At 38.8% G+C, this 24604-nt stretch overlaps 2 protein-coding genes and 1 pseudogene across 5 annotated transcripts; 1 reads left to right on the top strand and 2 right to left on the bottom strand.

Moving 5' to 3' along the window:
• Positions 1-638: 638 nt before the first annotated feature.
• On the bottom strand, positions 639-4147 carry SPC98 (spindle pole body component 98). Its single transcript, XM_077384882.1, has 3 exons — positions 1620-4147; positions 1030-1498; positions 639-943 (listed from the first exon to the last, which is right to left on the bottom strand). Exons 1-2 carry the CDS (start codon positions 3899-3901, stop codon positions 1213-1215), a joined length of 2568 nt encoding a protein of 855 aa, XP_077240997.1. The 5' UTR covers positions 3902-4147; the 3' UTR covers positions 639-943; positions 1030-1212.
• Positions 4148-5040: 893 nt separating this feature from the next.
• LOC143880879 (putative protein kinase At2g41970) lies at positions 5041-9539 on the top strand. Of its 3 annotated transcripts, none has more exons than XM_077383854.1 (8): positions 5041-5135; positions 5443-5587; positions 7104-7357; positions 7541-7667; positions 7751-8024; positions 8660-8792; positions 8869-8955; positions 9198-9539. In XM_077383854.1, exons 2-8 carry the CDS (start codon positions 5503-5505, stop codon positions 9303-9305), a joined length of 1068 nt encoding a protein of 355 aa, XP_077239969.1. In that variant the 5' UTR covers positions 5041-5135; positions 5443-5502; the 3' UTR covers positions 9306-9539. The 3 variants fall into 3 exon arrangements, with proteins under 3 accessions (XP_077239969.1, XP_077239970.1, XP_077239971.1); XM_077383855.1 differs by having other exon boundaries at positions 5056-5135; positions 5448-5587; XM_077383856.1 differs by lacking the exon at positions 5041-5135 and adding an exon at positions 5185-5326.
• A 2840-nt stretch (positions 9540-12379) lies between these two features.
• LOC143881658 (casein kinase 1-like protein HD16) lies at positions 12380-24392 on the bottom strand (annotated as a pseudogene). The gene is made up of 16 exons (XR_013251978.1): positions 24002-24392; positions 23315-23443; positions 23106-23179; positions 22949-23018; positions 22675-22730; positions 20603-20686; positions 20354-20448; positions 20171-20237; positions 19894-20023; positions 19381-19599; positions 19131-19273; positions 18075-18249; positions 17894-17984; positions 14439-14595; positions 13532-13721; positions 12380-12644 (listed from the first exon to the last, which is right to left on the bottom strand). The product of XR_013251978.1 is annotated as a casein kinase 1-like protein HD16 (transcript).
• Positions 24393-24604: the final 212 nt, after the last annotated feature.

Raw genomic sequence — 24604 nt, 5'->3', positions numbered from 1 at the left:
GAGTCCACATTCACATTGCCTTCGACGGAGAGCAACTCTGAGAGCATATACTAGAAAATTATTTCATTAATCTTGCTTAAACAATAAATTCATTAATTCATTTTCAAGTGCTGTTTGGATGCAGGGGAATTTTATTGTGGAAAATTTTTTCCACGAAAAATAAAATTTTCCCTGTTTTCATATGAAATTGCAACGCTACTAGGCCCTGGAAATTTTTTTCAATGAAATATTTTTCCTAGGGAAAAAATCTTAATGTTTGAGGCCCTCAGTGCTCCACCGAGAAGCACTATTGGTCTTGAAATTCTTATGTGGCTCAGTTCATGCATATGTATTCTGAGAGAGATCAGACTGGTAGTGAAGTTCAGGAACCCCGGAAGCTGATGAAAACATGCACAACCACCTGGTTTGGTAAAACCAGTGAATGCAAGTGATTCAAACTGCAAGCATTAACTGTGAAGCCAGGAGAGCTGGAAAAAAAATTAATTGAAACCTGAATAGTTTGAAATTGGTTACATGATCGCAGTACTGCCTAAAGTTGGTATTTGGCAGGAAACAAGTATTATGGCTGAAGGCGAACCCATACATTTCCTCAAACATTTAGATGATTGGAATTTCAAAAGAAACATTAGGCACAAACATAGTGAAGAATATGCACATAATAATGTGCTAAAAAAGAAAAGGCGAATACCAGAATGTCATTGTTCAGAAAACAATTCACCAAATGCTCATCATTTAGCCCCAAAAAATCTATAATACAGATATACAAACTCAGGAAGGAAAATTTGTCAGGGTGCCTACATCAAAACACCGATGTAACATTGCAGTTGCCAAATACAAAATATATACTAGTTCATTTAACACCCTGAGTTAGTGATAGCAACATACCATAAATGGAAGCCAAGCAAAACCTCCAGACCATCCATCACAAATGAGTAAAAGATACCTGCAGAAGAAAATTATATCAGTGTAACATATACCCAAGTTATTTATGAAACTAATAGGATATACAGATGAGAAAGTCAACATTACCAGCATCTAACAACGTGCTAATGAAGAACACAAACAAGCCCTCAATCCCAAAAACCAACCAAATGATATCAAGTCATGTGGCAGAAATCCAAGACAGATGGAAGCCCTTTCATTCATGAACCATTATGGTGCTGAATGACTATCTTGCAGATGAAACCCGCTTCTTTTACTGAACAAATTCTTCTACACATTGGAAGAGAGCCGGCTATAAAATTCAGTGAAGTCTAGCCGGAAAAGGAGAAACTTCAAATCAACGTGTTGTTGCACAGGCAATTGAGCAATGAAACCCTCAAGTGATGATGAGTACTCATTGGCAACTGCATCCAAGTCTTCTCCCATTTTCTGACAAAATTCTCCAGCATACTTTGTTAATGCCTTTCTACCCTCACCAACAAATGTGCTTGACTTTGAAGGCTCATTTGACTGTAATTTTGACTTTTTCCTGCCTCTGGATTCATTTTTCGGCAGGCTGGACAATAAAATGTGATTCAACAGAGAAATATTATTCATTAGAAATCAGCATACAAATATAAAATAGTGAAGAAATCATTCAAAAACTATACTGGAGGTATCAAAGGCAAAGAGTTTACCTCGATTGCAGCTCATGGATGCCTTCATACAGGCGGTCTACATGACTACGGAACCGCAATATAAGGTCAAATAAGACAAAGAGGGTCCTGCAAAGATGTTGTGATGTTTCCCCGAGAAGAGACTTCTCTACAATGGAGTTGAGGTACTTCTCATGTGCTGCAAGTAGGTCATCCAGATCCTTTGCCGCTTCCATTTCATCCAAAAAATAAGACCATGAAATTTCCAGAACTTCAAACATGATATAATATTGCAAGTTAGAAACAAAGTGGTTCATCTCATCCCAAAGCACTTGGCAACGTCGTGATACAGACACAAATTGCGACATAACTGTGCCTTCCTGTCCAGCAAAAAGGTAAGAACTGATAAAATTTGGCTTCATTGTTTTCCACCCTCCAATCAGCGCATGCTCTACTCGTCTAAGCTTCCAAAGGAAGTTAAATATTCTCAGGTATCTCCCCATGACCGACTCTGTAAACACAGTATCAAGGGGCACTCTCGCATTGTACTCCAAGGAGAATACATCCCAACCCCTATCTCCAGCATCATGTGGCATCATCTTGACTCTGAGCCTGTCCAGAATATCAGGGTCATCATATTGTGCATTTGATGACCGAATTGCACTTTCCAGCAACCCTGCTAGCTTGAATGAACTGATCGTGTTGGCGGGCTCGGATAGTTCTGGCCCAACAATATCCATTAGATACTGAACGAAATCCCCTTGCCCGAGTAGCAAGTAACGTTTAATTGCAAGACAGTGCTCCTTGAACTTATACCGCTTATTCATAACATCCATCAAATGCTTATCTATCCTCTTTGCTGCCTCCACGACCAGAGCTTCGAGCGCATCGGTCTCACCATATCCGAGCCCCCCTCTCATAGTTGTGGTCCCTACTGCAGCTGCTGCTTCAGATGCAGCATCAGCCCATCCCTGGTCCTCGCAACAAACACGAAGAAAATTTATCGATTTCCCTGTCCTTAATATCCTTTGTGCTAGAGACTGAGTTATGAAAGCTGGGAGCATCCCCGCATGGAGCAGATAACCTTCCCGCCACAGTGACTCGGCCTTCACAGGCTGACCCAGAACAAAGAACTCAGCAAACATATCATCCAACTCCCCCTCCAAAACCCAACTCCTAACCATTTCAAAAAGCGGAGAGCACACACGACGAAGAAGGCGTTTCATGAACTCCTGAACCATTGGATCACCGTGCTGAGCATGCACGTGGATGGCCCCAGCCATCGCACCGCCCCGCAAAACCTTGCAACTGTCTACAAGAACAGCCATCAATCTCATCCTCACCATTGGTTCCGCAAACCAAACAGCCAATCTCCTCAATGAGAGATAATTCCCCGATTTAGCAGTCTCCGAAAACAAAGGAATCGGATTCAACGACTGCGCTTCGAGCACTGCCAACAACTTATAATAATCCGAAAGCTCATCTTGCAACGCGGCACAAAAAGCCTGCCCAACTGTTCCCACATCTTCCCTAGGAAATCTATCCATGCTCTCAGAAATATAATTCTTAACCTTCCTAAACAACCACCCCAATTCACAAAGCTTCTGAACCATAACCCTAGTTGCCCTAGGCACTCTCAACGAATCCGACAACACATACCCATCTAAAACCTTATCAAATCTCACATACTTTCCGTCAATTCCTTGACAAGCATACAAAATATCTCTCACCAAAACCCCTTCAGCCACCTCAGTCTCCTCCTTCAACAAATCCGCAAACTCCCTAAGAGCGATTTCTCGAATGTTATCCGGATCTTTCGAAACATATAAAACCCCACCCCTAACCTTATCTAGGGTTTTCTGATTCGCGCCTTTCTTAAAAAGCCTAACATTATCAGACTCGTCAAACAAAACCGGAAGCCCACCACAAATGGTGGAAGCAAAGAAACTAGACGAAACCCTAGCATCAGACACTTTCTCCTTTCTCCGATCTTCAGAGATCACCTTAAGAAGATAAAGAAGGGCCCATCTGTTCTTGATAGATCCAGGACCAGATTTTGAAGAGAATTTTGTGTAAAGATCTGTGAAAGTTAGGGCATCAGAGGTCTTACCTTCATTGACGAGCTGACGTTTAATGGATTCGGCCATGGCAGCTTCATCGACCGAGATCGAGGGCGTCATTCGGCTCCCGAGGATTGTCATGGCGTATTTTAGGGCATTTTGGAGATCCAACGACTGGTTTGGATTGGATGTGCTGGTTTGATTTTGGGGACGGAGGCGGAGGACAAGCTCCTTTACTAGATCGAACATCTTCTGTTCTTCCATGGCGATCGAGGAGGATAAAACCCTAACCCTAACCCTATTTTGTGAGGAGATGGGGTTTGTTCTTCATTGGTGAGTTTGGAGAGGGTTAGAAGAAGATTCTTTTTGTGCTAGGGTTTTTGGTTTTTGGTTTTTGGTTTTTGTGGGCGCGGAAATGGAATTTTTAAAAAAGTGGGATGATGCCGGAAAAATAGGAAATAGTTGGGACGGCCGAAATTGTGGAAGGCATTATACTGCGACTAAGGGGAGTGATTGGGGTGTAAATGTGTAATTGGGACTGGGGCGTACTTTACTTGAGAAATAGCTAAAATGCGCTGGGTGCGAAGATTCACAGCCAAGAGCGGGTAATTTAGGGGTGCAACTTGGGTCGGGTTGGATCGGGTTGAGGCCAACCCGAGATTGCATTCCCTCAATCCTAACCCGACCCAACCCGAACCGAGCCTTGGGTTGAGGATGGTCAACCCTAACCCAACCCATCTAACCAAAATCGGGTCAGGTTGGTTTCAGGTTCACCTAAGGCTAAACAGAATAAATACGTAAGCCGATAAAATCATGATAAAATTAAAGGACGGAGTCCGGGTTCAGGTTGCCAAGGCCTCAACCCTAACCCAACTCGAAATGTTGCAACCCTAGCGAGGAGAGCATGGCAATCAGGTTTTAGTGGGTCCTACCAATGTGGTGATCTCAACGGTTGATAAATGGACGTTTTCCCATTGAACACAAATAGATTGTTTGGCCGATGGCCCAAAATTTGCGGTGATGGTTGGTGATGGGTCCCACGTTTAATTGATCCAGACTGTTCTCTCGTTAGTCTTTTGCTTTGGATGTAGAATGCCTTAAAAAAAAAAAGAGACTAGTATTACAATCTATAGATTTGCTAGGGACCATTGCAGAAGGCATTTCGCGGGCCGGCTGTTGCATAAGAGAGCAGCCACATAGGCTCACTTCTCAACAGATTTTATCTTATTCATTTTAATTAATCTGATAGTCCCCACCAAATCCCCAATCTTTACATATAGTTGTTAATCCAACGCGGGACCCACCAAAGGCAAGGTGCGACGTGAGGGCACGTCCAATTGGGTCAAAAAAGGATGCTGACGTGGCCCATTTGTTTTAGCAGTTTAAACGTCTTCCCCGGGAAGGAGAGGAGCTCTGTCTTTCTGTTTCTGCTTCGTTACAAAAAAGCCATTTTTTTCTCTTACCGATTCCTCTATTCCATGCCATCCCAATCCAACTGGTATTATCTTCTATCATCTTTTCATTATGTAATTAGTCATGAATGAATGAGAAAATAGGTTTTTCCCCACCTAACACATTGATATTTATGAAATTTAGGCGCCTTTTCTTTCTTTCTGAATTCTCATTCATTCAAACAATGGCTTAGATCTGTTTTTTTACTTCACTAAATAGGGACTGGCCTATTTGATGGTGGGTTTTTTAATAATTTGTGAGAAGGCTGTGTTAGACTATTAATTCTATTTAATTAGGTTTAATTTAATTATTTCAGTTTGATGAAATTCTGATTAATATTTTGGGATCATTAGATCAGGATGGGTGATTGAGTCTTTATGGTTTCTTGATTTGTTGCCCCTTTGATCTGCAATATGTTGTGCTGCGGAGGAGAGGAAGAGGAGAGCTACCGTCCGCCGGCCAACCAATACACTGCCCCGCCTAATGGGAATAGACATGGTACTCTTCCTGATCTTATTTCCAATATCTCCCATTTATCTTCCTTTTGTTGGTATGTAATCAGACTTGGGTATTTCATTGCTCACCAAATAATAAACTTGAAAATCTCTTCTTCTTTTTTTGTCTATGTAACTTTTTGCTTTGTAAAATGTACTTAGTGTTTACTGGTAATGTTGAAGCATAAATGGCTAAATTACACCAACTATAGCAGATAAAGCTTTTAAAGTAATTGGTTGTTTCACATGGTATCAGAGTTATTGTCACGGCAGGTCCTGGGTTCAAAACCCAACAACTCTTTGATACTAAAAATCCACCTGTACGGACAACAAAAAATAGGTGTCACATGTGCCACGCATATGGCCAACCCAAAAAAAAGAGGGGCCACATGTGTGTGTGTGTGTGTGTGTGTGAGTGTGTTGGGGGGGGGGGGGGGGGAATGTTGAAGTATAAATGATTAAATAACACCAACTCTGGTAGTTTTAGTGTTTAGAGTAATTGGTTGTTTCACAGGAAATATGGATGTATTGTGAGAACTACGTAACAAAGTCTAAGTTTTCAAACAAATGCTTGCTGACAGAGCCTTCAAATAATAACAAAATTCATCCTATCTTTGCATTAGTGCCACATTTTTATTGATACTACATTTTTAGCATGATCAATTATATCTATGTTCTTTGCCTTAATGCTCTGTCATTCATTTTGTAAACTGATTTGACCTTTGCTTGCTAAAAGCTCACCGAATACATTTTGAAACAACTAACTGACTCACCTATCTCATTTGCATTTTTAGTGTATTCTTCCGGCATACTCCAAAATTTCCATCCTGTAATACATCCATTTTCATTTTAAAGAGAGGTAGACCACAGGGTCATGGCTATTGTTTCCGAATGCTATTTACCTCTGATATTCATTGGTACTCAAATTAACTATTAGAGGTACTAGGCTAGTAGTCATTAAACTTCTAAGAGATATTCAACAAATTAAAATTCACAGGCACCGTGCAATCATGGCTGCATTCGGTCACTTTTATGGCATAAAAGGGCTATATTCTCAAATTTGTTTACGAATTTATGCTTTATATCTTCAGGGTTTGATAGGCTTATCAGCTGCTACATTGTAAGTTTGGTTTTGGGAAAACATACTCTCTAATACATGTACGCATTTCAACTTACCAGTACAGACATAAGGATATCAACACTAGCATTTGCTTGTACTGAGACTAAAATTTGGGGTTGGATGAAAATGGGAAATGTAATTTGGACTCATAAAAGGCCCTAATTGCAATTATAATGTACATCCAAATGCATTTTTGAATTCTTTTTTTGAAATGGAAAAAAATAATAATTCAAAAATGCATTTGGATGTGCATTTTTGAATTCTTAATTCACCAGACTCACGGAGTCTGGGAAACCATTGCTTTAGATCAACGTAGTGGATTTTTTATGTGCATTGTGTACTAAATGATTGCCATGGTTCCCTCATGGAAATTATGTGCTACTATTTTTATGTGATTTAGATAATGGTAGAGTGTCAAAGGGTCCCAGTGCGGTCAAAAGTGGAGCGCCCGCAAAGGTCTTACCCATCGAAATACCAGCCTTATCTTTGGATGAGCTGAATAGATTGACTAGTAATTTTGGCCCCAAAGCTTTGATTGGAGAGGGGTCCTATGGCCGAGTTTTCCATGCAACTTTAAAGACTGGACAGGCGGCTGCGATAAAGAAGCTAGATACCAGTTCTTCACAGGAGCCTGATTCTGATTTTGCAGCTCAGGTGACCTTTTGGAAGAACTATAGCTCATAAGAGACATCAATTTATTAATTCTTCCCTTCATTTTATTGTGTTTTTCATCAGTTTTTTGTCAAACTCAAGGTGCAATGCATATCAGTTTATGCCTGCTTTGGAATTCACCTAATTTTGATGCCATAAATTCTCTTCTTATCATGGCTTCTGCAGCTTTCAACGATTTCGAGACTAAAGAATGAGAATTTTGTTGAGCTGTTGGGTTACTGTTTGGAAGCAAATAATCGGATTTTGGTGTACCAGTTTGCAACAATGGGTTCTTTACATGACATTTTACATGGTATATTAATGATGCTTCGTTTTTTTTCACTGACTACTCTGTGCTACCCATATTCAATCTTGGTTGGATAATTTTTGGAACAGGGAGGAAAGGAGTACAGGGTGCAGAACCTGGTCCAGTACTCAGCTGGAACCAAAGAGTGAAAATTGCTTATGGTGCAGCGAGAGGTCTTGAGTGTCTACATGAAAAAGTTCAGCCCTCGATCATCCATCGTGATGTCAGATCCAGCAATGTTCTTCTATTCGATGACTTCTTAGCTAAAATGGGTGACTTTGTTTTATCTAACCAGTCTCCTGACTCAGCAGCTCGTCTGCATTCAACTAGAGTCTTGGGAACTTTTGGCTACCATGCTCCTGAGTAAGATCACTATCACCTTTTATCTAGTGTACAATTATAGTCTTCAACAGTTGGCCTAATCCGGGTTCTCAAGCCATGTCGTCACCGCTCTGTCGCTTTCCCTCGGAAAGTAAAACAATTCTGACAAAAAAAATTAATTTTGAAAAGGTCCAGTACTTATTCCTAGCTAGAAGTGTAGAAATACATTTTCCATAAAAAGGTATACTTAAAAAGTTATTTATGGTTAAGGATGCCAAAGCTATAGTTGGCCAGAGTGTCTTGAACCCAAGACTGTTATACCATACCAACACTTGTCTGCAGAACCATGGAGATACCTATCCTGTGAATTGAACAAAAGGACTTCAGACGCATGGTTGTGCAAGACTTGGGTGTGATAGACTAATGTACTACTAATATTTCTAATGATTATTTGCCTTTTGATGAAGAAAAGGCAAACTAAACAAAAATGTTTTGGCATTTTCAAAGAACAATTTTGTGTAATTAAACATACGTACTCTGAAATTTACAATACCGTCTAGAATCATATTTTTCACATCTATATATTGTTTGTTATGCATTATCTGATCAGAGAAACACAGTTCTTTTTGTAGGCTGCCATGCAACATGTATTTAATTGTCTATTCTTGAATTTGCAGGTATGCCATGACTGGACAATTAACTCAGAAAAGTGATGTTTACAGTTTTGGGGTTGTTCTTTTAGAGCTCTTGACTGGAAGAAAGCCAGTAGACCACACCATGCCCAAAGGACAACAGAGTCTTGTTACCTGGGTGTGTGTTCTTCTTGCTTCTATGCAAACTATTATTGTTGTTTTGTTCTCTCTAACAGCATTTAACAATAATACAGGCAACTCCGAGACTAAGCGAGGACAAAGTTAAGCAGTGTGTGGATCCCAAACTAAACAATGAGTACCCACCAAAGGCTATTGCAAAGGTGTTATTTTCCCTTTCTTCTTTTCTTTATAGAATGTTTCTTGTAGTTTATTTACATTTTAACTAGGATTCATTTTTCTGCTTAGTTTTCCTTTTCTTTAGGTTACTACCTGATATTCCTGAGGATCTTGGATTAGATTTTAGAAAATAATATCTTGGTTTACCTTAGAAAAAACTACCTAAGGTTCTAACGTGTGTATTTGCGCACTGTCATGCATTTCTATATGTTTGTGTGTGCATCAGATGGCAGCAGTTGCAGCACTATGTGTTCAATATGAAGCTGATTTTCGGCCAAATATGACCATTGTTGTCAAGGCTCTCCAACCTCTTCTTAAACCAGCAGTGCCTTAAACCAGTAGCGCCGGATTCTTCCCACACCTGACTTATTGCTCATCATGCTTATTCCCTTCATTTTTATCTTATTCCCTTAGTTCGCTTCAATCAAGCTCTTGTACCAAAAACTTTTGGGAAGCAATACAGTTATTTGTTTCAGTATTTTAATGAATTTATGAGAAAATTAAGGAAATTGCACAGTCTCATAAACTCAAGGATCGAGTTAAACTTAGGAAATAAAATTGCATTCTATGTTTTTTCGCAAATGGCATGTAGAATTATGATGCAAATGTCGAAATATCTTCAGTAGTTGTCCGATTCTAGGCCTTAGCATATTGGCTACTCGTAGAATAAAAATCTGTTATTTAGTTCGGAAGGAGATTTAGCTAGGAATTTTATTGAGGAGGAAAGTGGTGTTAGAGATGGATTTCTTAGATTAAATAAGTTTGTAATTTTTTATTTTAGAAACCAATGAAAAATTATCCCCTTTGTTGGGAATCATACCGGTTAGAACTCGTCCCCCACGCCCCAGCTCTGATACCATTTGTTGGGAATCAAACCGGGTAGAACTCGCCCCTAAAAGGTAGCTGTTAGAGGGATGGTGTCCATTCCCTTATAACCCATCCACATCCATTTCACATGTCCGATGTGGGGCTATTGCTTTTGCGTGGAACTCCAACACCCTTCTCTCCCTATTCTTCTACTGTTCTTGGTTTTGAGCCTATTCCACTGGCCGGTGTGGGATTATTTGGGTCTTTCTTCCAAGCTCCACAAAGTCTCATAGAGACTCAAGGACAAGGTTAAGACAAGGAGTTTCACGTACCTGTGGTCTTCAATTACTAAATATGGCTATGCTGTTGAAGGCAGATTAGCATAGATCATTCTGGTGATCAAAATGCCTTGTGCTAGCGGGGACCTGAGATCTATTGTATAGGGTATCTGATCCTACACCAATTGCCATTCCTATTGAAGCAAAAGAAATGCCAAGATGGCCCTCATCATAAACAAGAATTACAACACCAACATAAAACCAAGATTAGCAATGTAACCAACAGTCCGTAGGAAACGAGAAATGGGAATTCCTCTACAAAGACCTGTACGATTCGATCTGTTTTTCTCAGCCGGATTGGATACTTTGGTATTTTACTATTTTCATTTTAAAATGAGTATCTTCCATATGGTGGGCCACCGTGCTGGCACATGCAGCCCAAAAAACAGTGGGGCCTACAGTGTTTAGGTGATCCAAACCATTCATTTGTTGGGCCATAATGTATATAGGGTTGATATACGAGTGTTTTTTTGGGTTGACGAGATTGAAAAAGATTTAGTATGTTAGGATAGAGTTGGGATTCGTAGAGAAGCAGGAATAATTGATGAGGTGGATAGTAGGAGTCTATCCAAAATAAGATAAAGCTTATCAATATGAGTGTTCTCTCTTTGTATTTAAAACCACTTATTCAATGAATGGAAAAAACGACTGGTAATTGTTATTTTTGTGTTCTTGTTATCAGGAGAGTAAAGGCTCCTCTTGAATAGAGCCTATTTTCTTCATAGGGCTGGCAACAGCACCGGGACCGGATGTTGCATTCCCCGTCCCCGCCAGAAGGACCATTCCCCGTCCCTGCGTCGGGGGATGGCGGGGAATCCCCATCCCTGCCCCGTCCCCGCCCCACACAAAAATCCTCACCTCAAAAAAGTTTTTTAACGCCCATAAAAAAGAAAAAGACAAGCCGTGTTTGTTCACTTATCAAAATATGGTAGTGCCAATATCACTAGCATAAATGAAATATTTACTGTTAACAAAAAAAAAACACTAAAACAGTACTAAAATAAGAGGATATTGATAATGGATTGCATATTAAAACGGGGCGGGGCGGGGCGGGTCCATCTCCACCCCCATCCCTGCCCCGTCCCCGCTTCGGAGAATATTTTAAGTCCCCACCCCATCCCCGCTCAAGTCGGGGAATCCCCGCCCCATGCAAGGGTCGTTGCAGATCCCCGCTTTCACGGGTGAAATTGCCAGCCCTATTTCTTGATCTTCCATCTTCAAGATTGGGTGAATACAACCATAAAAAAAACACGATTGGGCGACTAAGGAAAATGGAACATAACAAGGGTGTGCCGGACAAATAACGATGATCCTAACCCTCCCATATGTGGAGCTTTAAAATTGACGGCACAGTATAGTAAAGCTCCACAAAATGGGTTAAGATCATCCTATGGAGAATAGTTTCTAGGAACACCCTTTCTACGTGAGGGCCCAACAGATGAATGGTTTGGATCACCCAATCAATGTGGGCCCCACAGTATTTTTGGGCTGCACATGTCCAATTTGCACACGCATCTTTGATATCATGATCTGGGCCGGTTCATATTCCTGTTGTAGATGTTGCTCTGCAAGAATTCAACTGACTAGAAGATGATGAAAATGGGTACAGAGACGGTGGGTGTTTGGCTTTTTTCCTGATCAACGGGCTCAAATAAAAAGTTCCTAAAAAGCAGGAAAATAAAAATCCAATTTGAGGTAAAAGTTTTTTTTTTCATTGTTTTGGGGATTTTTTTTATGCTCTCTCCAACCCCGCTAAACTAATGTCCATCACTCTCCCTTATATCTATCATTCTCACACAATTAAGCCCACCAATATTCCATGGAATAATTTTTCATGGTTGCTAAACATGTCCTAAAAGAATATTGAAAATAACATTTGGTTACTTTTAAGGAGAAAATATTATTTCTTGGTCTAAACATGGCCTAAAAGAATATTGAAAATAAAATTTGATTATCTTGTAAGGAGAAAATCTACCACATTTCCCATAGATTTTAAAGTCAGATTGTCATGGATTTGCTAGGCAAACCCGCAGAAAGCTGTTTCGTGGCTCACTTTTGCAAGAGACAACAACCACACAAGCTCACTTTTTGGCAGATTTTGAGGCTCACTTTTGCAGGAGACAACAGCCACGTGGGATGAATTAATTGAATAAGACAATCTACTAATAAAAAGTGAGCTTGTGTGGCTACTGTCTCCTGCAAAAGTGAGCCACGAAGTAGCATTCCCCCAAATTGCCTTAGCAAATCCCATAAAATACATGGATTAAGCTCAGGCACAAATTCCAGCAGCAAAAATATACAATCGACAGGAGAAAGAATATAAATATAACCCAACAACCTTCCTCGGGGTTTTCCTTCTTTTCTTTTCTTTTTGTTCCCTCTATACAAGCAAGGGGCCGTTCGTCAGCTGCCGCGAAATTCTCCGCCGCCCCTCCAATCTCTCTACCTCGTGCCGACGGCAATATGCTTCAACACACAGTGCGCCCGTAGCACACAGAACCAACATAGAGATTCTTCGCCCGTTTTTCCTGCACGCCATCAAAAACTGTCAATGGACATTTATAACATTTATACAGAGTATCATGGTACTATGATAGTGTCAAACTTCATTCCTAATTTTGGTCTCACAGAAGCAGCTTAGTTACTTCTGAAGAGGAATGTCAAGTATGTAAACTGGATCATAAGTACCATTCAAAAAAAAAAAAAAAATTACACTGGATCATAGTGTATGTCAGAATCAACCACTTTCAAGGCAGCACAGATCATTCAAACAAATAGTATGATCTAGGCCACAGGCCATACATCAGACCGTTCCCTATTTAGGCCATACATAGGGTCTGTTTGGATGCAGATAGTTAAAGTGTAGATTAGTGGTATAAGTAGTCAATAGGGAGGAGAAAAACATTTGTAGTGTTTGATCTACATAGGATTTACGTGGTAGAATAATGGTAAGTAGTGTTTGGTTCTCAATATATATATATATATATATATATATATATATATATATATATATAGAGAGAGAGAGAGAGAGAGAGAGAGAGAGAGAGAGAGAAGCAAAATTCTACTTGCCAAATTCCTCCATTTTTTAGGAGGATTGCATAAAAGGTATAAGTAGGGAACATGGGTGCCTCTATCAGAATAGGTACACATTAACATCCCTTTGAATCATGTCTAGTAGTCTCTAGGGACTGTGATGCTAAATTGGCTACCAAACACCATAAGGTTACCAAAAAAGCATTTGTTTTGCTTGGGACATCCTTGAGGATGCCAGGCATGTGGAAGACTTTTTTCTAAAAAATCTTCATGACCTCTCTTCTATGGAATTCTTAACCTTAGTCAATTTTCAAAATTTAAATTGCAATATTCGAATTGTTAGTCGTTAGGAATAAGAATACTTGATCAGAAAGTCGTTCACCTTGACATGAGTACTCGGGAATGCAGAGGTACGCAAGGCCTCTTGAGTTTCATCCCCTGGTTTTCGTTTGGGTACACTGAGGATAAGAGCAGCTTGATTTAAAGTGGCGGCTGTTGATGTGATTAGAAAACCACTGTCCCAACATCTGTGGATTCCCTCACTTTGGATATAGAAAATCGAGTTCCACAACCTATGCAAACATAAAGGATGAAATTGCAGAGAGGATCATATTGCTAATCATATTATCAGCGATACAGTCAATTATTTATGAGCAAACAAGAAAAAGCAGCAAACAAAGAAACGGTGTTTTGGTCAACATAAATGTAGGTATTTCAATAGTCATTTTAGTTTCGAAAGTACAATTTTTTCTTCTTTTTCTCAGGACCACTTTCTTTTATCTTTTCTCGTATATGTTGTTTAATCGTTTGCTATATGTTAGAAAGTAGGGACGACTCTAAAGTACTTTGAGAGAAGTAAACATGCAATCTTCGTTTCTTAGAAGTATGATATCTATCACCTAGGAGCATTCTATAAGCATGCCCCACCAACCATGACTTCTCTCCATCTACTGGGCCCACTTTAAAAACATTTCTCATGTCGACATGGGACCAGCCTACGTCAGCATAAGTGGACCTTGGATTGCCATGTCATCCTACGGACGTCAACTATGGGCCCACTAGTCACCATTAGAGCATGCCAAGATTATGGTTATTCAGAAATATTATTAATTAAAGGAATTCAAAATATATAGAGGCATTGATTAGCTGATAAATGCACGAATTTTTTTACAAGAGAACTTCATCTGTCAATGTATGCATTGCCAACAATTGATAGTGTGTGTATGTGTGCGCGCGCGCGCGCGTGTGTGTGTGGTGTGTGTTGGGGGGGTTGAGAACTGAAATCTAACCTGATCAGTAAAGCCTGCATTGAGGGACATAACAACACCCCATCGCCTTCCAGCAGTTGCCATTGAAGTCACCTGAAATCGTTCTTTCCACTTCCTTTTGATCCATTTGAAGGGGAAGAATCACTGACTTTGTAAGATTGTTGGGTATATTGGGCACCTGAAGGATTTTTCATTGCAACTTACATAATAGCACAGATGAAATCTAAATAGCTTCTGGAAAAGAAAAAGGACTATATAGAAGCAAAAGCCATAGTGGAAAACAAAAACAAAAATATATAATGTGCACGTATAAATTTCAAGAATAAGACTTAAAGTGATCATTAAAAAAAATGACTTGTTTTGGAGCAAGCAAAATGGTCATTAACATTGAGCAAGTATTGGGAACAGTACAACTGTTTTAAGTGACAATGCAAGAGGCAAAAATCCTAAACTCCACATTCAAGAGAAAGTTTATAAAAGTAATGTAAATAACATAATTTAAGCAAGGTAATAAAAAAAATTTGTCAAATCTTAATCTTATCATAAACCAATAATAATTGATACGAAAATAAGCCAGAAAAAAAATCTTACGTGTCGATATAATCATAAACCAATAATAATTGAATTTAATGTAGGACAGAATAAGGCCCACTTGGTAGAAATGTTATTTTTCAACCAAATTTTCCCAAAAAAAATGTAGGACAGAATAAAAGTAACTAGAAAAAAACCATGTGTGATGCACGAAAAGAGAAAAAAATCCATGAAGGCCAAACTCAACTCAACTCAACAAAGCCTTTGTCCCAAACTAGTTGGGGTCAGCTAAATGAATCCTCTAGAAAAAATTCATGAAGAAAGAGTGGCAAAGTTTTTCAGCCGGCTGCCAACCTGACACCAACCCTCCTAGCTTGGGACAGGCTGTGAAAAACACCCATGAAGGCCAACAAATGAGAAATTTAAAAATGTGTGCATTGCATGTACAATGCACAACTTTATAGTCGGACCCACTGTGCTCAAATGACGGGACCAGGCCATGTAAATAAAGCCATACATGTTTTTTAATACCACACCCCTTACAACCTTACAAGTGAACTATAGTAAGATGTTATAAATAATCATCAAGGATTCGAAGTATTAACAAGACAACCAATGGTCATGGTCAAGGTAGAGGCCATGGAGGCTTCCCTTATAATCAAGGAGGAGTAAATAATCTAGGTGCCTATTAGCCATGTTACCACAATGATTCAAAGTATTAACAAGTCAACCAATAGTTCTCGCACATCAGATGCGAGATATCTTCCTGTTATCTATATCCAAAGCTTTGTTATGCAAAAAAAAAAAAATCTATATCCAAAGCTGCTTGGGTATGATTGACACGGGTACCACACATCGATTCAGGGAACATATCTTCTCTTGTTTCTTCTTATGCTTCAACACGTATAGTTTTGGGTGATAGGTCTTTCTTTGTGTTGATTTCTTCCTCATTTGCATCATTTTCCTAATGAGTTTCATTTTCTCGTTTTTAAAGGAAATTAGTATATGTTTCTCAGATTTCTTGTTACTTTATTTTTAAATTATCTTTTATTCATGTGAATGATCTGAACCTAGGGAAGCTCCTCTTTGGAGGTGGCTGATTTTTCTCTATATTTTCTGGTTGAACCTAACGTCAGATCCTCATGTTTGGATTGTGAAGTTGTTTTTTCTCTGCGACTGAGTCATCTATGTCTTCAGCAATATGACACGATCGACTTGCCCGTACAAATGATCGTGTTTTACAATGTTTACTTTTTCGGTCTTTAATTAGAGTAAAACATGTAATAAAGCTTTCGAGCACTGTCTTTTCCATTGTTGGACGCTCAAAACCATTTTGAACTTTAATCCAATGCATCTAATAATATTTGCAGTTCTTTTCCGTTTAAAAATTGTCCATTCCAATATATGGGGTCCTGCCCTTATTTCTTCCTTTATCTAGATTTCGTTTTTCTTTATCGTTGGCATCTGATAAGCTTGGATTTACATTCTTATCTCTTTTCCCCGATTTATGATATATGAAGTTGAGCACCACAAAACCCGCATGGCCGCATCAACACCTTCAAACTGATGGTAAATGAGAATATACCTCCTCCAAAGGCTTCTCATAACATCTTACAACAATTTTATTGCCCCCCACACGCTTGCTCAAAATTGGGTGGCTGAACGAAAACATCGCTCTATGATGTTTCATTATACTGCTCCAAAGCAATTAAGGCCAAGGCTTTTCATATTATTAACATGCTTTTGTCCTCCATTCTTTGTCATCGAACACTTTTCATGCCTTCGTAGTTCAACATACATATAACTCCTTCGCTCAAAAAAAGAAGCTCCACCCCAAGGCTGGAATATGCCTTTTCGTCAGCTACCAAGCACCACATGTTTGGTTTGACAAACTCTACCAAGCTCTCAAAGGAAGTTTGTATGAAAGGAGTAAGTAAGATAATTCCTTGTTCGATAGACACACATTGTCAGATATGGCATTCATCAAATAGGGTATGTTGATGAAATTATTGTTATTGGGAGAGATGTTGAAGAAATAAAAAGGGTGAAAGAGAGCTTGAAGCATCTTAGGTGTAGAGATCAATCATAATGACTAAAAAGAAAGTACAGCACATGTCTTCTTCATAACTTTTTTATGATGAATTACAAACCAATTATAACCCCTGTTGTTTACAACAAAAAGATGACTGGTAAGAAAGGTAAAAGAATAAAAGGATCCTCTTTTGTACAAAAGTATGTCTCAAGTGCCCTCCAGTACCTCACCTTTACCAAACCTGACATCTTTTATTCTTTTACCTTTCTTAGCATCTCCACAAACCTAGAGAGGAATATCTACAGGTAGCAAAGAGGCTATGACTCTATGAGGTATATCAGAGGAACAATGAGTCGTCGATTATTTTGAGGGATGGCAGGGTACAAAAAAGTCACCATTGCAGGTATTCAGATGCAAATTGGGTAGATCCTAGTAATAGAAGATATGTGACAGGTTCTTGTGTCTAGTAAATGGATACCTTGTTTATTTGAGCAACAAGAAGCAAAGGATTGTGCACAAGTCCACATGAACCTACAAGAGAAACATAGGATCTTCCAACAAACGGATGTGCAACAAAGCTTTTATGATGTGCAACGAGTTCGAGATACACAAATTAGACGCACACCATTCAACTTAGGGCATGGAACTCATTTTCAACTGAATAAATAAAAATGGAATTTGCTCAATTATGTTCATATTTAGTGTAAATGCCCAACTTGATTGTAAACATTACAATTTTCAAGTACATACGCCACTTTTTTTAATGATTAAAAATTACATACGCCCTTACAAATCAGAGAATGCCTTAATGTTTAAATGTGTAGCAAAATTTCCACTTCAACTAAATCAAAATAAAATTCATCAGTAATAATAAGAATAAATAGCAAGGAGTATGCAAATAAAAGAGACTGACCTTTAGACATGACCACAAGGGAACTTCCATTGTTAGCACCAGCTATAGAACTAATGTAGTAGTTTTTTTCCCATTGCTCGATAATCCACTCCTATAATTTTTTAGTTACCGATATTGGTAAACCTATAATGAAAGTGATTTCTAAAGAGGACTAAATTAAGTTTGAAATTAAAATTCATACCTTGTGTAGGAAGCATGGGGACAATTTATAAACCTGAGAACGGAAACCAGTTCCAGCATTCATAATTAGTGCCCAAAGATTGGAACAAGATGCTACACAACTTATAAGTAGACCATCTTCCCTTCCTATTTCCACATGTGACGCCAAATGAGAGTCGGCCACATTGTGATAGAACCTGATTGCAGGTGAAAAGGGTATATTAGTCAAATGACATACACACTGATGGAAATGTAATACCAAATAACTTAATTTCAATGCATAGAAAGGACAGATCTAATTCTGAAGGATTGAAAATTGCTTGGACTGATCAAGATTAGAAATAATAAGCAGTGTCACTCAAACACCTAACATTGATGGTCCACATCAGGCATCAGCATCCAAGCGCAAAAGACATGCACATTGGATACCTGTGCACGTTGTACCTGTGTGCAATAAATACGTAGAATGTACCAAGCAGACAAACATCCTACTATTTTATAAAACGACAAACATGTTCCTATTTGGGTACAGGTTGACAATCACAAAAACAAGCATGTCTTCAAATTATTTCCAATTAATACTATACATTTCAATCTTCTTACAAAAAATCCAGGTCTTCTCTTCACCGAAACCAAGGGAGGCCTAGTGCACGAGGCTCCCGCCATTGCGGGGTCTGGGGTGGGCTAGATGTACGCAATCTTCCAGACCAATTTTAAACAATTATCTATATGCGCCCCAATACGATTCAATAATTTAAACAATACCTATATGCGCCCCAATACGATTCAATAAACATCTCATTCTGGAGCAGCCAATATTACTTGCAAACATGATAGAACTACTATAAAAAAAAAAATTGGATATAGACATATGGCATCATGTCAGTGACTGGTAAGTTAGATAAAATAAAATGACATATTCTTTGAACACCGAGCTTATAAGTTTATAGCAGAATTTATGAAAATGATGGCCGCCCCTTTTTTAACAAATGGAACTCCATTATTAAAAGACAAAAACAACTGATCCGCATTGTATAGAAAGACCACGTGTGAGCAAAGAAACTAATGATAATCATACCTCTGTTTCATTGGGAGCCTAGCATTGTAAACCGAGATCCATTGGGTACCTGGAACTCCTAATCGGACCTTCTTTTTTGGTTGCCCATCATCTTCTTCCTCAATGGACAATCTACCCCGTTTTTGGCCCACTTGATAGATTGTCTGAAAAACCACACAGTTCCAAGAATTAATGACTACTACAAATGCAGAAGAAGAAATTCTGCGCATTTAACAACTTCAATGATCAAATATGACCCAACAACTATTACCTTCTGAGCACCATCAGTATTAATGGGCCTAATAGCTGGATCAGGTCCTATTGAGCCCTCAAACAGTTATATTAGCTTGGAATAATTAGGCTCCTCGTCAAATTTCATGTTTACCACTAGCTCAAGAAATTGCTTAAATGGCGGAGGGCAGGAGCAACACAACATTTCAGGAGATGTTGCCATCTTTTTCTTGCAAACTAGAAAGGATTTGTGGTGACCCTGGCAAGAGAATAAATGTGAGTGAAGCATGAACAGGTTATCAATAAATCATAACCCGTACAGGTGTTGCTCTTTGGCTTAAAGTCATGGGTATGCTCCCCATTGACGCCAGTTCGAATCCCCCCAGGCTTACCCGATGCGCGGGGTTTACGGGTTATTGCGCGCATACATAGGGACTAGTCCCGCCCTAAAATCAGGGTGGGAATACCCTATGTTATAAAAAAAAAGGTTATCAATAAATCCTCTGAAACACAGTATTGAAGCTATTGGTTTGCATTGCTCGCATCAGATTACCTGAAATCCTTGCCATGGTAATCTGCCTCGGAGAAGGAAGATAAGTGTGTATGCAAGAGATTCCAAATCATCTCTTCTACTTGTAGTTCTTCCTAAGTGAGCATGGACGCTGGCATAACGAACAGTTCCTCTACAGTAATCAAATGGGCCAACCCAGAAAGTGATATCAGAAATAGATAAAGCAAATTTTGCATTTTTATTGTGTCGCATTTCAATTCATAGAAAATGTTCAATCCCAGCTTACCTATCAAAAAAATCATAGAAAATGTCAGCTTACCTGAACACATCTGGGCGTTGGTCATATTCAACATGGTGACCACCAACACCGTCTTTCCAGCTTGTAGCTGCATAATAATTTAAAAAGAAATATTAAAAGAGAGATAAGAAATTAAAAAAATAATGAAAGAATAGAGGATAACTTTCAGAAGAGAATGAAATATAGCAAGTAAAGTTCCATCACCTAATCCTAGGTCAACAAGATATAACTTCTTTTCTTGTGGGGTGCCTGGCTGCCCGAGTAGGAAGTTCTCAGGCTTCACATCTCCGTGGACATAGCTAATATCATAGACAAAGGCATGGCATGAAAAAGAGGAATGTAAAATGTATGCCTTCAAAAAAATATACGGTAATAAGGGATGTCTTTATAACCCTGCACAGAAAAAAATATACGGTAATATGATGATAATTTATAACCCTGCACGACACTTACCCTCTGGAGTGCATCTTCTCTAAAATTGAGATAGACTCAACAGCAATACAAGCTACCATTTCTGACGCATCCTGCAGACTTATACTACCAAAATCATGGAAGGAACAAACTCCAAAACCCTAAATACCAAAACAGCTGTTGCAAAAATGCCATTATTCAAAAAAAAAAAAAAACAATTGATAAAATGCTATTATTAAAGCCATTAAAAAATGCCATTATTAAAAAAAGCAATTGCTAAAATGCCTAAACATAAATTCAGATGCCCATTTTCATAACAAAATGTAGGAGATAAAAAAAATTAATCAAAATAAAGGATCGTTGTTTTCCTACCACTGCAATTAGGACCTGTCACCATTTTAAAAGGTTGTTCAGTAGAAAAATAAATACACACAAAAACTGTGAGAACTAAGGTATGAGGCCATACATCATACATGTCCACCTATAGCAAGGTCCATACGAATTTAAATTACATGAACAATAACTTGAGAGACGCTTTTAAAGCACAACACCAAGGCATACGCTATGGCAGCTTTGGCAAGCAACTAAAAGTCCTATATCATGCCATGTGATGGTGCCATTCTATCCGCAAGTTTGTCATCCAAAACGAGTTCTAACCATAGCTGCCAAAGTGGGAAGCGAGTGCGAGAAGTGAAAGTGGGAAGTAAGGAGTTTAGAAAAGAGAAACTGCAGGAAGCGAACACTCTAAAAAAGTAAAGAGAAAATTTGTGAAAACTTCATTGAAAGTCAACATGAAGCATGTAAGAAGCTTCATTGGAAGCAAAAAAAAGTACTTAGAAAGAGTGGATTGTGGCAGGATAGGGTGGAAGGGATAATATAGATAAGGATTACACATAGAAAAGAAGACTTTGTGACTAATTAGAATTGCAAGTTTTAGGAATTTATCGTTTCACATCTTTTATTCATGTATATTTAATGCTACATTTTAGGAAAAAGATCCGCAAAATTTTCATTCGAAACTTAAGATCATTTCTCCAGTTAAAAATGCATTCTTTTTAAATACATACGCTCCTTCAGCATTACCAAAAGGAAAAAATATTCATTTAGGAAGAAATAATCACATAAGTAGAAAGAGTACTCTTAATTAAGAGAAAACGAGTGGGAAGCGTGGTTCCCCTAAAATTGGGACGCAGGAAGAACTTAGCTTCCGAGCGAGTTTCCACTTTCCAGGGAAGCAAGCTTCTCATCCTAGTAGGAAGTTTCCGGTAACTGTGGTTCTAATTCTAACGCAATAAAAATGTGGTTATATCCTCTCTCTCTTTTTTTGAAATGGAAAAATGTGGGTATATCCATGAGTGCCACATGTCACTTCCTGCCGGATTTGCATGTCACAAATCATACAAGACGTTGCGACATGCAAAACCAGTAGAAATTGCATGGCATTCTTGGATATAGCCACATCTAGTCGCAATTCACACAAATATGTATCCATTCTTATGTTTATACTAGTATTGAAGGAACGTGCCATGAGTCATCTTAAGTAGGGGCGAGTAAGAACCCAACGAACCACGTCACCTTTTTAAAATTGCGTCTAAATTTAGAAAGAACAAATAGAATAAGCAAAACGACACATCACGCTGCACTTTATCAAATAGCTTGAAGATCTTCACCTTTGCATTCAGAACACATATAACAGCCACAAAAGTAACAAGTAGGCAAAGCACATTAATTAAGGCACTTGCTAATGAAACAAAAAAAAAAAAAAAAAAAAAACTTCAGCCATTGAAAAGTTTTAAGAAATTTGGTAAAGGTCAATCCATCATAAAAATGAATATTAAATAAATAAATGAGAAAGAGAATTAAAAAGAGAGAACAAAGAAATTGAAAAGTTTAAGGAAATATAGATGATTGCAAAAACTGTACATTTCAAGAAACTGAGACTATAGGTTCCTACACTCCTTATAATGGACTACACTCCTAGTGCAAAGTGTTGCAGTTGATGAGAAGTTCCTCTAATCGGCAGTCATTGACAGTATGAATGTTAAAACTCAAAGCAGAAAAACAAGGACAAACTTGGCCAGAAACGTTCGCACTCGCTAAATAAAGACACTCACGTTTGACCGGAAGAATTCCATGCATCGCATTAACTAGGACCTAACAAGTCCATAACCTGCAAATAAATGTAAAGAAAGCGATACATAAAACGTCGTAGAAAAAGTTACCTGCTAAATAAACAAGCACTGAGTTAATTTTAAACAAAAAAAAACACATGAACAAACACCAGAAGATCCACACCAGATCCAACCGGAAGAAGAAAAATTATGCGAAAGCAAAACCAGAATGACGGACAAATGGAATAAGAAAGCAGAGGATAGAAGAAAAGCATACCATTACATAGTAGTCACCCTGCCGCCCTTTATAATGTACCATAGGCACCCCATGAGTGCCCCCAAGAGTGCTATTCATAAGGAAACAACAACAGATTTCAACATAACAAGAGACTGGAAATATAAATAAGATGATCTCTGTATAGAAAAATACGTACTTATAAACTTGCCACTCCAATGGAGGACCATATTTACAGCCTTTGCTGCTTTTGTGTTCAAATTTTAGAGCAACCTGTGGCAGGAAGTTGCGACCAATTAAAAGCAACCCATTAAAGAACAGAATAATAAATTGATAGCACTAAATTTATTCAGGCCGAATATATCCAGAATAGAAAATCATCAACAAATATATCAAGCAAATGAATACCTCCGAAGCCCCAGGGCCTGCCGTATGATCACTCCCACCAGTCACACGACGCCCGACAAAAACCTGACCGAACCCACCTTTACCCAGCTTCCTCTCAATCTTGTAGAGAGGTTATTCCCCTACCTGAACCTGAATAGCAATCCAAAAGAGAGATAAGACCGCTGTGAAATACCAACTGATGCCGCTCCATTGACAAAAAACAATAAACTGTGATGATCAAGCTAGATTATTTAATAGACAAAACAATAAAATTAGATGCAAACTAGTGAAAAATCAAAAGAAAGATAAGACCACTGCGGAATACCAACTGATGCCTCTCCATTGACAAAAAAAAAAACTGTGATGATCAAAGCTAGATTATTTAATGAACCTGTTGGGGATTCCACGCAAAAGCAAAGATCCCACATCGGAAAAGTGAGCGGATGTGGATAGGCTTATAAGGGAATGGGCAACCTCCCCTTAACGGCTAGCTTTTAAGGGTGAGTTCTACCAGGGTCCCAACAGAAACAAACAATACTTGAAATCAAACACCCAATACAAGATAACTCCATGACCACCTTACTCGAAAGAAAAACTAGAACCCAATAATCTTAAAAGAAAACTATGAACACCCATCTCTAGCTCGAGGGAGGGAAAAAAAACAAAAAACAATGTATAGACATGAAAAGGAAAGAAAATTGATCCTACCCTTTCAGGGAAGGGAGCAGTGCTCCCCTCTTCTTCCTGGCCTTTCCCCTTATTAGTGCTCAAACCGCCACTATCGTCGGCCATCCTATCTTTCTCGCAGCTTTCAAACCCTAACCTCTCCTCTTTTTTCCTATCGCACAGATTTCCTCCTACAACAACCCTAACCTCATCAGAACCCGTCAATAATCCCGTCCTTGGCTCTTGAATCTACCACGGGAGCGCGACCTAGGCGGTGATCGAATTTGCCTTTCTAGGGTTTGGGAGATCGATTTTTCTCCCTTCTAGGGTTTGGGAGGACAGATAAAAGGTAGAGATCGGAAACGTACCCGAGAGAGAGAGAGAGAGTCGTGGGAGGAGGCGGGAACAAGTTTCCGGGTTCGAAAAGGAGAGTTTTATATGGTGGAAGCCCTTAAATAGTCCCTTATTTTAAAAAAGTACACACTAGAGGTTGATACAGACCGTCCATGTGATGATGGGTCATAACGTGACTATGTTGCCCAAAAATTCATTTCTATTTTTCGTTGTGGCCATCACATGGACGGTTTGGATTATCCTCCAGTGTGGTCGGTACAGTACTTTTTGAAAAATAAGGGACTATAAGGA

Source organism: Tasmannia lanceolata, unplaced genomic scaffold (assembly GCF_043159265.1).
Source record: "Tasmannia lanceolata isolate RefF3 unplaced genomic scaffold, GAP_Taslan_0.1 ptg000007l, whole genome shotgun sequence".
NCBI classification, from domain to species: Eukaryota; Viridiplantae; Streptophyta; class Magnoliopsida; order Canellales; family Winteraceae; genus Tasmannia; species Tasmannia lanceolata.
This window is presented reverse-complemented; position numbering and strand designations above follow the sequence as displayed.